At 34.4% G+C, this 11,610-nt stretch overlaps 1 protein-coding gene across 23 annotated transcripts in view; it reads left to right on the forward strand.

Moving 5' to 3' along the window:
- FUBP1 (far upstream element binding protein 1) overlaps window positions 1–11,610 on the forward strand; it is a 37,379-nt gene that overhangs the window by 23,806 nt on the left and 1,963 nt on the right. For 10 of the 23 annotated variants that reach the window (XR_009451955.1, XM_059689106.1, XM_059689105.1 and 7 more), the window contains 4 exons: window positions 126–263; window positions 2,317–2,391; window positions 8,260–8,405; window positions 11,002–11,048. Coding sequence is in view for 22 of the 23 variants with exons in the window: in XM_059689106.1 (XP_059545089.1) it covers window positions 126–263; window positions 2,317–2,391; window positions 8,260–8,405; window positions 11,002–11,048 (406 nt within the window). In the remaining variant the exon portion in view is untranslated. The other 13 variants (XM_059689108.1, XM_059689113.1, XM_059689115.1 and 10 more) reach the window with 5 other exon arrangements.

The following is an 11,610-nucleotide window of genomic DNA, read 5'->3' on the forward strand; positions in this document are numbered from 1 at the left end:
TACTTATGTTTAAGTCTAGTTAATTTTGGGGTCTATGGGCTCTATATATTTGCCAGGGGGTGTGTGTACATATGAGAGAGGATAATGGATTTCAGGTGCAAACGTTGAACTTGTGTTTATTCTAGCTAAGGCAGGAACTGATCCAAATTCCGCAGCTTGGGCTGCGTATTATGCTCACTATTACCAACAGCAAGCACAGCCACCACCTGCTGCTCCCACTGGTGCACCAACTACAGCCCAAACCAATGGACAAGGTAACTATGGTAATAAAACATTTTTTTTATATATACGTGTGTGTGTGTGTGTGTGTGTGTGTGTGAGAGAGAGAGAGAGAGAGAGAGAGAGAGAGAGAGAGAGAGAGAGAGAACGAACCTGTGTTTGGAATTATATATAAAGTGCATGTGATACCCAAAAATTTCTAATTCTTACAGCTTTGGTAAGCAGACTTTAAAAATAGGTTACTTTTTTAGTCACAAACTTGTATAAAAGTAGTTAGAGAACAGGAACACCCAATAACCTAGTTATTAGTGTTTCGTCCCTTATTAACACTCCCCCACCCCTTCTTTTTATTACCTTCTCTATCAGGTGTCCATGTCCATTATCATTAGTCTTTGTCAGAACCACTTATGGCCAAGCTGTAGAAATGAAGCCTCATTTAAAATACTCCTTTCTGTATTAATCCAAAAATCCATGTCTATCATGCAGCCCCCCACATTAGTAGATCAACATTGATACGTTATTACTGTCCCAGTACACAGTCCTTAATTCAGATTTCACCATTTGTCCCAACAATTGTTTTGTGATCCAGGATCCCATCTGGTAACATGTTTTTATGAGTTGTCAGGTCTATTCTGTCTCATCAATCAGGAAAAAACAGTTTGGTGTTTTTTTTTTAATGTTATAAAGAGTACAGACCTTTTGCTTTGTGGGATGATAACTCAGTCTTTTGTTATGAAGATGCCGTCATGCTCATGAGGTCCTGTTTGTGGTATGGCAAGAATACCTCAGAAATTATGATGTGCTCTTGTGTGTTACATCAAGAGGTCATATGTTGACCTGTTTCTTCCCTGGAAATGGCAACCTTTGGTTATCTGCCATATAGAACTGTTGTGCTTGAGGCAAAACATGGTGACTTGGTTATATTGGTGTCTGCCAGGTTTCTATACCATAGAATTACAATTTTTCCCTTTGAAAATTACTGTTTTCTGGAGAGTTATAGTGAGACTAGACTACTAATCTATCTCATTGGCCTTCGCCTTCATTGATTAACACCTGCCTCATTCATTTAGCTACAATTATGAAGCTAATTTCTATTCCCATTATTAATTTTACATTAATAGTTGGTAGTTTATTGTCAAAAAGCTCTCCCTCCCCACCCCCTTCCTGCTTACTTCTTTATATCAGTATGGGTTCCTGTTTTATTCAGTAGGTTGTATTTTAGACTGTCAACTATTTTGATTATGGAATTGTCCTAGGTTTGGCTAGTCAGGAGTACTTTCAAGATCGCTCCTGTATCCTTTTGATATGCCTGTCATTCTCTAAGCATTTTCATACTTTCTTGCAGAATAAGATGCTCATTTTGTGCTCTCAGGGCTCCAGCCCTAGAATCAGCCATTTTTCCAAAGAGCCCTGATTCCTTTTAGTAGATGATGGTATTTAGAAACCAAACTCAGTGTGTTCATTGCTACTGAGGTGTCATTGCTTCTAGCTCCTTTCAATGTACAGAACTGTGTAATTTAGATAAATAAATACATACCTACATAAGCATGTATGTGTGTTTAAATGCATGTAAAATATATATATTTTTTAGACTGTACATTCATATCACCTACAATTAATTACATTCTTGTACTTTAAGGTTCTTTTTAGCCTTTTCATGTTTATAAATGGTGAGGGACCTGGTGTCCTCGGTGTGTTTTCTTATGTGACAAGTGAATTTACTTGCATGCTCAGTGTAGCTACTCTTCCAAATACATAGCCAAGGGTCCTCAAACTACGGCCCACAGGCCACATGCGGCCCGCCGGGTGTTTTTGCCGCCGCTGCCAACTAGTTTTTTTTTAAACTATAATCCGACCCTCCAACTGTCTGAGGGACAGTGAACTGGCCCCCTGTTTAAAAAGTTTGAGGACCCCTGACATAGACTATCTTCTCTGTCCACCAACTTTGTACCCTAGTGTACACCAGCAGGGATACCACTGTCACACAGCACCCGTCCTTCCCCCAACTCTTCCACTCAGGAAAGTGAAGGAAAAGACCAAATTGTCTCTTGAAAACTTTGATCTTTTTTTTCTTTTTTTTCTTTTTTCTTGAACAAGGTGATCAACAGAATCCAGCTCCAGCTGGACAGGTTGATTATACCAAGGCTTGGGAAGAGTACTACAAGAAAATGGGTATGTTCTACATTTCCTTTTTTATACATTTAATTAAATTGAAACATTTAGTAAATATTACTCTAGAAGGTTGAAGATTTCAATAAAAGCATGTTTGTTCATGTTTTTGTTTCATTGGGCTTTCACTGATTAACTTTTAAAATCTTAAAAGAATAATTGAGCAAGAATGCATTCCAAAATCACTAAACGTTCAGATGTTTCGAGGTCATTGCAAATAATAATTCTTAAATTTTTGATTACATAATAAGGAAACATTTTTATTTGTAAACCCATTTGTCAGTCATTTACCAATTGAAACTAAAAATTTTTCTCCTGGCACATATGACATTGTATATTACCTACATTTTTGTTATATATGTTAGTAGCCAAAATGGCATTGGTTAAATTCTAGAGTGCCAAAGAAAAATATGTATGTGTGGTATTATAATAGTGTCCCCCCCTTTTCTTCAGGGGATATGATAAACTCCAAGACCCCCCGTGGATGCCTAAAACCAGAGATAGTAAATGTATAAATTAGGCACAGTAAGAGATTAACAATCATTATGAAATAAGCAATTATGGTAATACTAGAGGCCCAATGCACGAAATTCATGCAAGGGGCTCAACCCTCGCAGCCTGGCGGCCTTATGGCCACGTGGCCCCGCCCACTGGTCTTTCTGGAAGATTGTTCTGCCATCTGGTCTAATTAGTATATTAGCTCTTTATTATATAGAATAAGTAAGGGTTTCTTGAACACAAGCACTTAAATACTAGAACAGTTGACCTCATAACAGCTACCAAGAGACTAACATATGAGTAGCATATACAGTGTGGATATATTGGACATAGGGAGATGAGTCACCTCTTGAGAGGGAGGGAGTACAATGGATCCAGATTTCATCACACTTCTCAGAACTGTGCAATTTAAAATGTGAGTTGCTTATTTCTGGGATTTTCTATACAATATTTCTGACCACAGTTGGCTAGACGAGGGGAGACTATTGTATTTTTGGTGCAATATAATCAGATAAGAAGTAACCTACAGTGACAGAGAAAGTTACTTAAATGGCGTTTTCATGTATGAAAAAGAAAAAAACAATCACCTAAAAAGGCCATTTTCATTCAATAACTGTAGAGGACTGTTTGCCAAATATAGTGATAGATGCCTACAGTGTGATTGTGGGAATAACAGCTAGGAACCCTGCCCTTCTGGTTATCATACTCTAATGGAGGTACAGTTGTTAATCAGGTATTCAGCAAATACATTCATACATACTGTTGTGAATGAAAAGAACTATCTTCACTAGCACTTTACATGTGCAGATTGAGAAACAGGTCACAACTACAACTAAGTGGTGGAACCAGAATTTGATCTCCTAAGAGGGCCTAAGTCCCAAGTCTATTTCCAAAATTTGCCTTTTTCAGGGACCATTTGTACAAGTTTTTTGTTTGTTTGTTTTTCCAGGTGCTTCTGCTCCTGGTCATTTACAAACAACAGCTTACAACATAGCCAGTTGTCATAAATGAAAGTTAAACTTGCCCATCTTTCACTAGTATAGAAAGAAATAGGTGATAGAATTTTTTCTTAAGATATAGTCTACTTGTGATTCTCTGTAAATTTTGATGTTTTCTTTGTCATTTTCCACAGGGAAAAAATTATAGCAATCTTTTCTTGTATAAAAGTACATATACCTGGTGATAAGGATTTTTTTTTTTTTTTACACAACTGATTTGTTTAAAGAAGGAGAATTCATTTTCCTGCCCAGCCAGTGTGGTTCAGTGGTTGGGCATCAAACTAAGAACCAGGAGTTCATGGTTTGACTCCCAGTCGGGGCATTTGCCCAGGTTGCAGGCTCAATCCCAGTGTGGGGTGTGCAGGAGGCAGCCGATCAATGACTCTCTCTCATTGATGTTTCTATCTCTCTTCCTTTCCCTTCCTCTCTGAAATAATAAAAATATATATATATATTTTTTAAAGGTGGTCTTATAAAGAAAAATTCAGAGCTCGCTTTAAAAAAATGTGCTCTGGCTAGGCAGTCATAATAAAGATATATTTTTTTTTAAATGAAAAGAAAAATAATTTTCCCTGTTAGAATGACTTCAAAGAAAGTCAAGCAGCATGTTGTTCTTGAGGCTATAAAAGATTCATTAATTTACATTTTTTTTGGACCCAGTTTATTTCAAGTAGTTCTGTAACAGCTGAAACTCTGTAAAAAGATAGTTTTGAAAAAAACTTTTAACCTCAAAACAGTATACTGTAGTTACAGTGATTGCATAGTTTATTGTCCAAACTGGGATGCTATTTAGAATAACTGGAAATCATTTTGTGACAACATAGTGGTCAGGACCTCTGGTCACCTTAATTTTTATGAAAAAGCTTCACCATTTTAAAGATTTAAGCATGTAAAGGTTAAAAATCATTAGGTCCAATTTGTGATTTCACAATGGGTAATATGCCAAAGATGTTTTATTTATATATAATTTTTTTTTTTTTTGTAATCTTCACCAGAGGATATGTTTTATTGGTTTTTAGAGAGGGAGGAAGGGAGAGAGAAAGAAAAGTCAATGTGGGAGAAACATTGATCAGTTGCTTCCCATACATGCCCTGTCTGGGGATTGAACAGCAACCTAGGTATGTACCCTGACTGGGAATCGAACCCACAACCTTTTGGTGTATGGGATGATGCTCCAACCAACTGAGCTATCCAGCCAGGGCTGTTCCCTATATTATTAAAAGTGGGTAAAAACAAAGGCCTATTAGTAGACTTAAGTAATTACTGGGGAATGAGTATGATTTCTGTTTTATTATATTTTATTCTTTCTTTGCAACATGATCATTAGTAAATTTGCTATTTAACCATTTTACATTTTGCTTGCCCAAAATGAATGGGTATGTTGAATATAATCTGCGAGGTCTTAATACCATTCAAATTTTTATGAAGGGTAGATACTTCACTTTGCCTTTCTTTTAATTTCCTATTTTCTACCTTTTCCCTACTTACTACTCTATTAAATTATAATTTTAGAAAAAGTATGTTGGACTGTCTTGAATCCTTTGTGGAGAAAGATTATAAATAAAAATAATTAAGTAACACCATGTTTGACTGAAGATTTTCCTTAACCCCTTCCTTCACCTCTTCAGTTGTGTGTTTTTCTGTAGCATAATGGTCAGCTGTTAATTTTATGACCAAGGTGGGCTGGTGGTTGAGTGATTTCCTATTATCTTAAAGGAAATAAGGTTAAGTGTGGTTTTTAATGATACAAGGTCAATTTTTCCCCCCTATCATAGTTCTTTTTGTAAATGATTGGTTGCTTAACTGATCTAATTACAAGGTACATTACTTGTCCTTAAGATTTATTTAAAATAAGCACAAATAAGAGACCTTAAAGCATTAGAATAATACAGTTCAATCTTTGAGATTTTTAAATGGAAGGAAAGAAAAGTGTAATAAAGTATCAGGTAGTCAAAGATCTTTACCTCCAAATCTAACTCCCTTATTTGGAGAGGCTAAGTTTTACTATTCCAGTGGCAGAACAAGGGTTTCCTGGGAACTTGGTTGTTCTGATTCCCAATCAGTGCCCTCTTCACCAAATAAAGCAGGCTCTTGTAGCTTTTGAAGCCTAATTTCAGCTTTTCCTGTCAAGAACAGGAAATCTCCACTAACACTATAAATTTGTCATTATTTGCTTCTTGGTAAATAAACCTCTTTTGAAACATGCAGGTTAAGTTTTTTAATTTGTCTTGTGAAAAAATTCTGGGGTTAACAGAATTTAGGAGAGGAATTCTTTAAAGACAAGATTCTAGAGGGTTATAGAAGGCAATTTTAAGTCATACAAGCAAAGACAGCAATCTGGGGGGTTGGGTATTTTTGAAGCTCGAATGAAGGAAACTTCAAGTAAATACCCTGTGAACAAACAGGTTTTCAAAGTAGAGACAGGCAATTCCTATTTTGAAGACGGTAAGTGAAGGCATTTTGGAAGAAAAGTTTGACTTGAAGGCTCTTATAATGTTAAGCACTGATATGGTGTACCTGTAAGCGTTAGCCTAAAATGGGGAGAGAGTGGTTGTGAGAAGGATGCTAATATATAGAGATAACCAAGTGTGAAAAAAGTCTATTCAAGCGAGGCTGGCTCTTGGGCTATAATAAAGTGTTACATGTGAACTGTAGAGCAAGTCTTACTTCTTGAATGAGATGAAATTAAAGTCAAACTCTATACATTGTGAAGCTGTATGTGAATATTAAGTGGTGGTCTATTAAAGTATAAACAACTATCTGGCATCAACACTGTTTTTGAACTGAGGGAAAGAATAAAGGGAGCAAGTTGAGGACATATCCTAAAAAGGGCAGAGAAGCGCAAGAGGCTAGTGGACAGCCAAATCATAAGTAGATCAGATAGGAAGAGTCTCCCTATTTTCGGCTGGGCAAAATGAATCACATCTAGCAAACATAAAAACAGCTTTCTGTATGTATGTGCCTCCAGTATTTTTTGTTTAGCTGTAATTTTATAAAGCCAATTGAATTACATATTAAATAAATGCTGTTCAATAAAGGAACTAAATAGGAAAACACATGTTTTCTTACTCCCCGACCTTTTATTTTTTAAAAATGTTTATACCGTTAGATAAATTGGAAAAATAGTACAGCAAATACCCATATTTATATTTTTCTACCCAGAATCACCTTTTTTTTTTTAAGTTTGACAAGTATATACATGTTTTATGTGCCTGACACATTTTCAGAGTAAGTTGCAGGCTGGTACTCTAAATAAATTATTTCAATAGCAGCAGCCCTGCGGGAGTTTCTCAATGGTTAAGCATTGACCCATGAACCAGGTATCACTGGTTCGGTTCCCTAAAATTGATATAAAAAAATTTTTGTAAAGAACAGTTTATTTCAGTAGTAGCAACACAAAAACCATATTTAAGTGTGGAGGGTTTTTGTCTTAATCTAGAGCCTGTTTAAGGTTCATGCATTATATTTGGTTGTTGTGTCTCTTTAATCTCTTAAATTCAAAAAAGTCGCCTTGCCTAGTAAAATAACTGCTCGTGAAGGCTCTTGAGTTTTGTGTTTCATTGATCTTGTTGCTTAGAACCTCGTTGGTAATTGTTCTTTATGTCCATCAGGTTATTTATAATAAAATTGTGTTGTAATTTGAACACATGTATTAAAACTTTAAACATGTCATTAAGAAGGTATAGGTTAGTCTTTATATACATGTACACCTATATATTTATACATATATGTAGTTTATGGGTTACTAATCAGGAAACAAATCTTTGGGCAGGTCTTAAAATTTTTTAATAGTCTTTGCATTTTATTTAAAATATGTACTGTAACAGATACACATGAATGAGATCAAAAAACAGAGGCCCCGCCCACCAGTCACTGCCAGGGAACCATAGACTATTTACATGAAGCATTTAAAAAAAAAAAATTAAAGTATAGTTGGCCATAAGGCAGTTTTTAAAACAAAATTTGGAACATTAATAGTTTATAAATTCTTTAATTGAATCAACATCATGCTTATATCTTTACCTTAATTGAATTATATGGATGGGTTTGTTTTTATTTTTTATTAATAGTGATGACATAATGCAAAAAGCAAATAAAGAGCATTCTAATTTTTTTATTATTACAGAGTAGTTTTCTGACACTGGTGAACACTTAAACAAGCAATTCAGATCCTCTGCTTTTGTCTTTATAAGCTATACTTACAGTGGATATAGTTTTGTATTAAAAATGGGGATTAGATCAACAAGGGCAGACACAGGTTTATTCGAAGGCTTGGGAGGAATATTATAAGAAGCATGGTATTGTCTTCATTAGAAATGGGATTCTTTCGGACTTTCGATTGTGGTTACAGTAACAAAGTTCTGTTTTCTCAAAGGTCAAGCTGTTCCTGCTCCTACTGGTGCTCCACCGGGCGGTCAGCCAGATTACAGTGCAGCCTGGGCTGAATACTATAGACAACAAGCAGCCTACTATGCCCAGACAAGTCCCCAGGGAATGCCGCAGCATCCTCCAGCACCTCAGGTATAATAAATTTGTTGATGTGTTAAAAACTCCAGTCATGTTTTCTGCATGTTTACTATTTTGTTTGTTTGGGATTGATTATGTTTGCCTTTTTAATTTTTCTATGGCAAAATATAACTAAATGAAGGACTATGATGTACTGTTGGGTTGCTTTTGGCTTTGTTTTTTATAATGCTTTATGGCATCTGAGTGCTGAACATTTCTATAATGCCTTTAATTTTAAAAATAAATTTTTTTCCCCCAGGGATTTGCAAATCATGCAAGAAGCCACCACCATTTATATTAACCAGTTTTTCTTTCTTAAAGGATTCACTCCTGAGTTAGCTCCATTTAAAGGATTTTCTTTAACTTTTTGTGTATTTCTTATGTATCTCTTCTGCACAGGGCCAATAATAAGAAGTGGACAATACAGTATTTGCTTCATTGTGTGGGGGAAAAATACCTTTGTTAAATATATGGATGCAGACGACTTGATGAAGATCTTAATTTTGTTTTTGGTTTAAATAGTAGTTTTTTTTTTTCTTTTGAAAATGTACAAAATATCTATCACTACTGATAGGAGGTTAATATTTCTGTGTAGAAATGAAAATTGGTTTGTTTTTAGTATTTAGTGTAGATGTACACATTCCAGCAAATGTATTTGCAACTATTATGTGGTCAATGCTTTGTGATATAAATGTACTTTTTCAATGTATACTTTCACTTTTAAAATGCCTGTTTTGTGCTTTACAATAAATGATATGAAACCTCCTGTGTCGGTAAGTTGGATATGTGGGTATTTAAAGAATTCATAATTTCTTAGCAATGATAAATTAAGATACATATACACAAATATATAAGCTTTCCCCGTGAAATATGAATTGAATTTTTAAACACTGGCATGTTTTTTTTTTCCCCTTGCAGTATAGTAATAGATTGGAGGATCTTTTCCATTTATTGTATTTGGCTGTTTCAGCACAAGTAATCCTGATTTCTTTTTTTTTTTTTTTCCTTCTGTTTGATTAAAAACTGCATGTGTGTACAATGATCTTTTGGCATACTTCCATTGAATTAACAGTGAAATTTCCTTTTATACATGACCACTGTTTCAGACCTGTACTGCTGCTATAACAGTTAACCTTTCTGTTCTTAATTTGATAATTACTTGATTTCCAAGACTGTTTCAGCATAACTAACTTTAAACAGTTTTCAGATAGTGAATATGAGTAGTCTAATAAGAACAGTTTTTTTCATGTGAAGCAACTCTTTCAATGTATACGATATTAGTGTGTTTCTTTCTAAATTAAGGGTAGAAAAGTGAATAGTTTGCAAAAAAGTATAATAGTTACAGTGCATCTGCCATTGAAACATTATTGGGATATGGAAATGTTCAAGCTCTTCTCTTTTTTTTTTCTTTTTGCAGTATAGATAAGCTTTGTTTTGTAAATGCACAAGTCCAGTCATTGAATCAACTTAATTTTTTTATGTACTTGAAATCATTTTATTACTCTATGACACTCATGCTGAAGTTTTGATATTTTGTTGAAATCCATTGTTTTACTCTGCATATTTGTTGGCTCTTTGCATATTAATATATTAGACTACATGCAAATACAGTCTGTCTTGCCATTGTCTGTTGAAGTGCAGGTTTGATCCAGCCAGTATAGAACTAGCTCTGTAGGGGTGAGGAGGACTGTGCTGTGTATCATCCTTGATTGTGTTCCTTCAAGGAGCATTGCACTGTAAGTACATCAGAATGACAAATTGATGAACTGCAACAGTATCTTTTTGTCAATGTTCCACATAATGTAAATGCCATACTTTGTGTGAATATTATGTTGGAATACAGTGCTGATATCTTGGAAAACCATAAATGCTTCTTAATTTAACATAGAATAATACATAGGTCTTTTTTTTTTAAGTGAGCTCAATGGGTAAGTATTTTTTATATGCTTTAGCTATAGCTAAAGAAAACTGATCATTAACAAAATTGAATAGTATTACTCATTGGTGCTCCTAAAATATATTGTTTTTCAGTATAATATATGCATATTTTGTATATTAATAATGAAAGACTTGAAATGTATCAAACAGAAGTGGTTTTCAGTTTGCAAATATATTAAGCAATGTAGCAGTTTTAACACCATTTCATAAATATGTTCTTTCATTGGTAGGGAGCACCATTTGTTGTTTTGAATATACTGTAAAGAAAGATGTACAAGAACGTAAATGTTGAGATTACCTAGGGTAGAAAACTAGCAGTACAATTCATTGTGGATATTTTGAAATGTTTTTGATTGTTTTATAGAAGTTAGAGTGACTTCCATTACCCTTATGTAGATATGGATATGTAGCTCTAGTTTGAAGTTTAATCCTTAGGGAGTTAGTTATCTGTTATCTTTAAGAGTAGGGTATTGACATGAACAATTTCAGTATTTTGCATGATACTGTTTTATAGATGACCTTTAGGAAAGTGGTACATTTATTAATTAAACTGAAGAGATAGTTCAGTTAGATTCAATATCATAACTCACAAATTGGAGGCTGTTGATTTTGATTCATTTAAACTTTAAAATCTTTATTAATTGCAAACAGTGCAATTATTTATGCTTCACAGTGCCTTCCCAGACCTTCCACCTTAGGTTCTGCTGCAAAAAGCAACAGGTAAGCACAACCTAAGGACATATATAAATAAATATTTCAATACATTAATGTTGTCCCTGTGAGGTTTTTGTGGTTGTGTATTCAAAAGCAATCTGCTACTGCTTCCCCAAAATGTATCTTGTTATTTATGCTACTATTTCAGTGGAAAGTCTGTAAGTTGTTCAAACAGCTGTTTACATTTCTAGGTAATGTTTTTATTTTAATTAAACAAGAATGATGAGTAGATTGCTGCTGTAATTGAACTACATCACCCTTTGTAATCTTTTCCCATAGAAAAATCGTTACATTTAAGAAAAGGCAATTACATGGATTTTAAGATTTAGGAAGTCACTTGGTCAGAAAGTTCAACAGCCTTCACAATCTATTTAAGATTGATAGGACATTTTCTTTGCCCTCCAAAGCTATGGAGTCTTTGTTTTTTTCTTATTCTTGAACTAGAGCAATTCAGTAAGGCCATTATGCATTAGAGTTTTATTATGTCTCCTTTTTAGACAGTTTGGGTTTTATAACTTTTATATACACTGAAAAAGGAAAAAAATTTTAAAGAAAACTGGCAGTATGT

This window comes from Myotis daubentonii, chromosome 3 (assembly GCF_963259705.1).
Source record: "Myotis daubentonii chromosome 3, mMyoDau2.1, whole genome shotgun sequence".
Taxonomy (NCBI): domain Eukaryota; kingdom Metazoa; phylum Chordata; class Mammalia; order Chiroptera; family Vespertilionidae; genus Myotis; species Myotis daubentonii.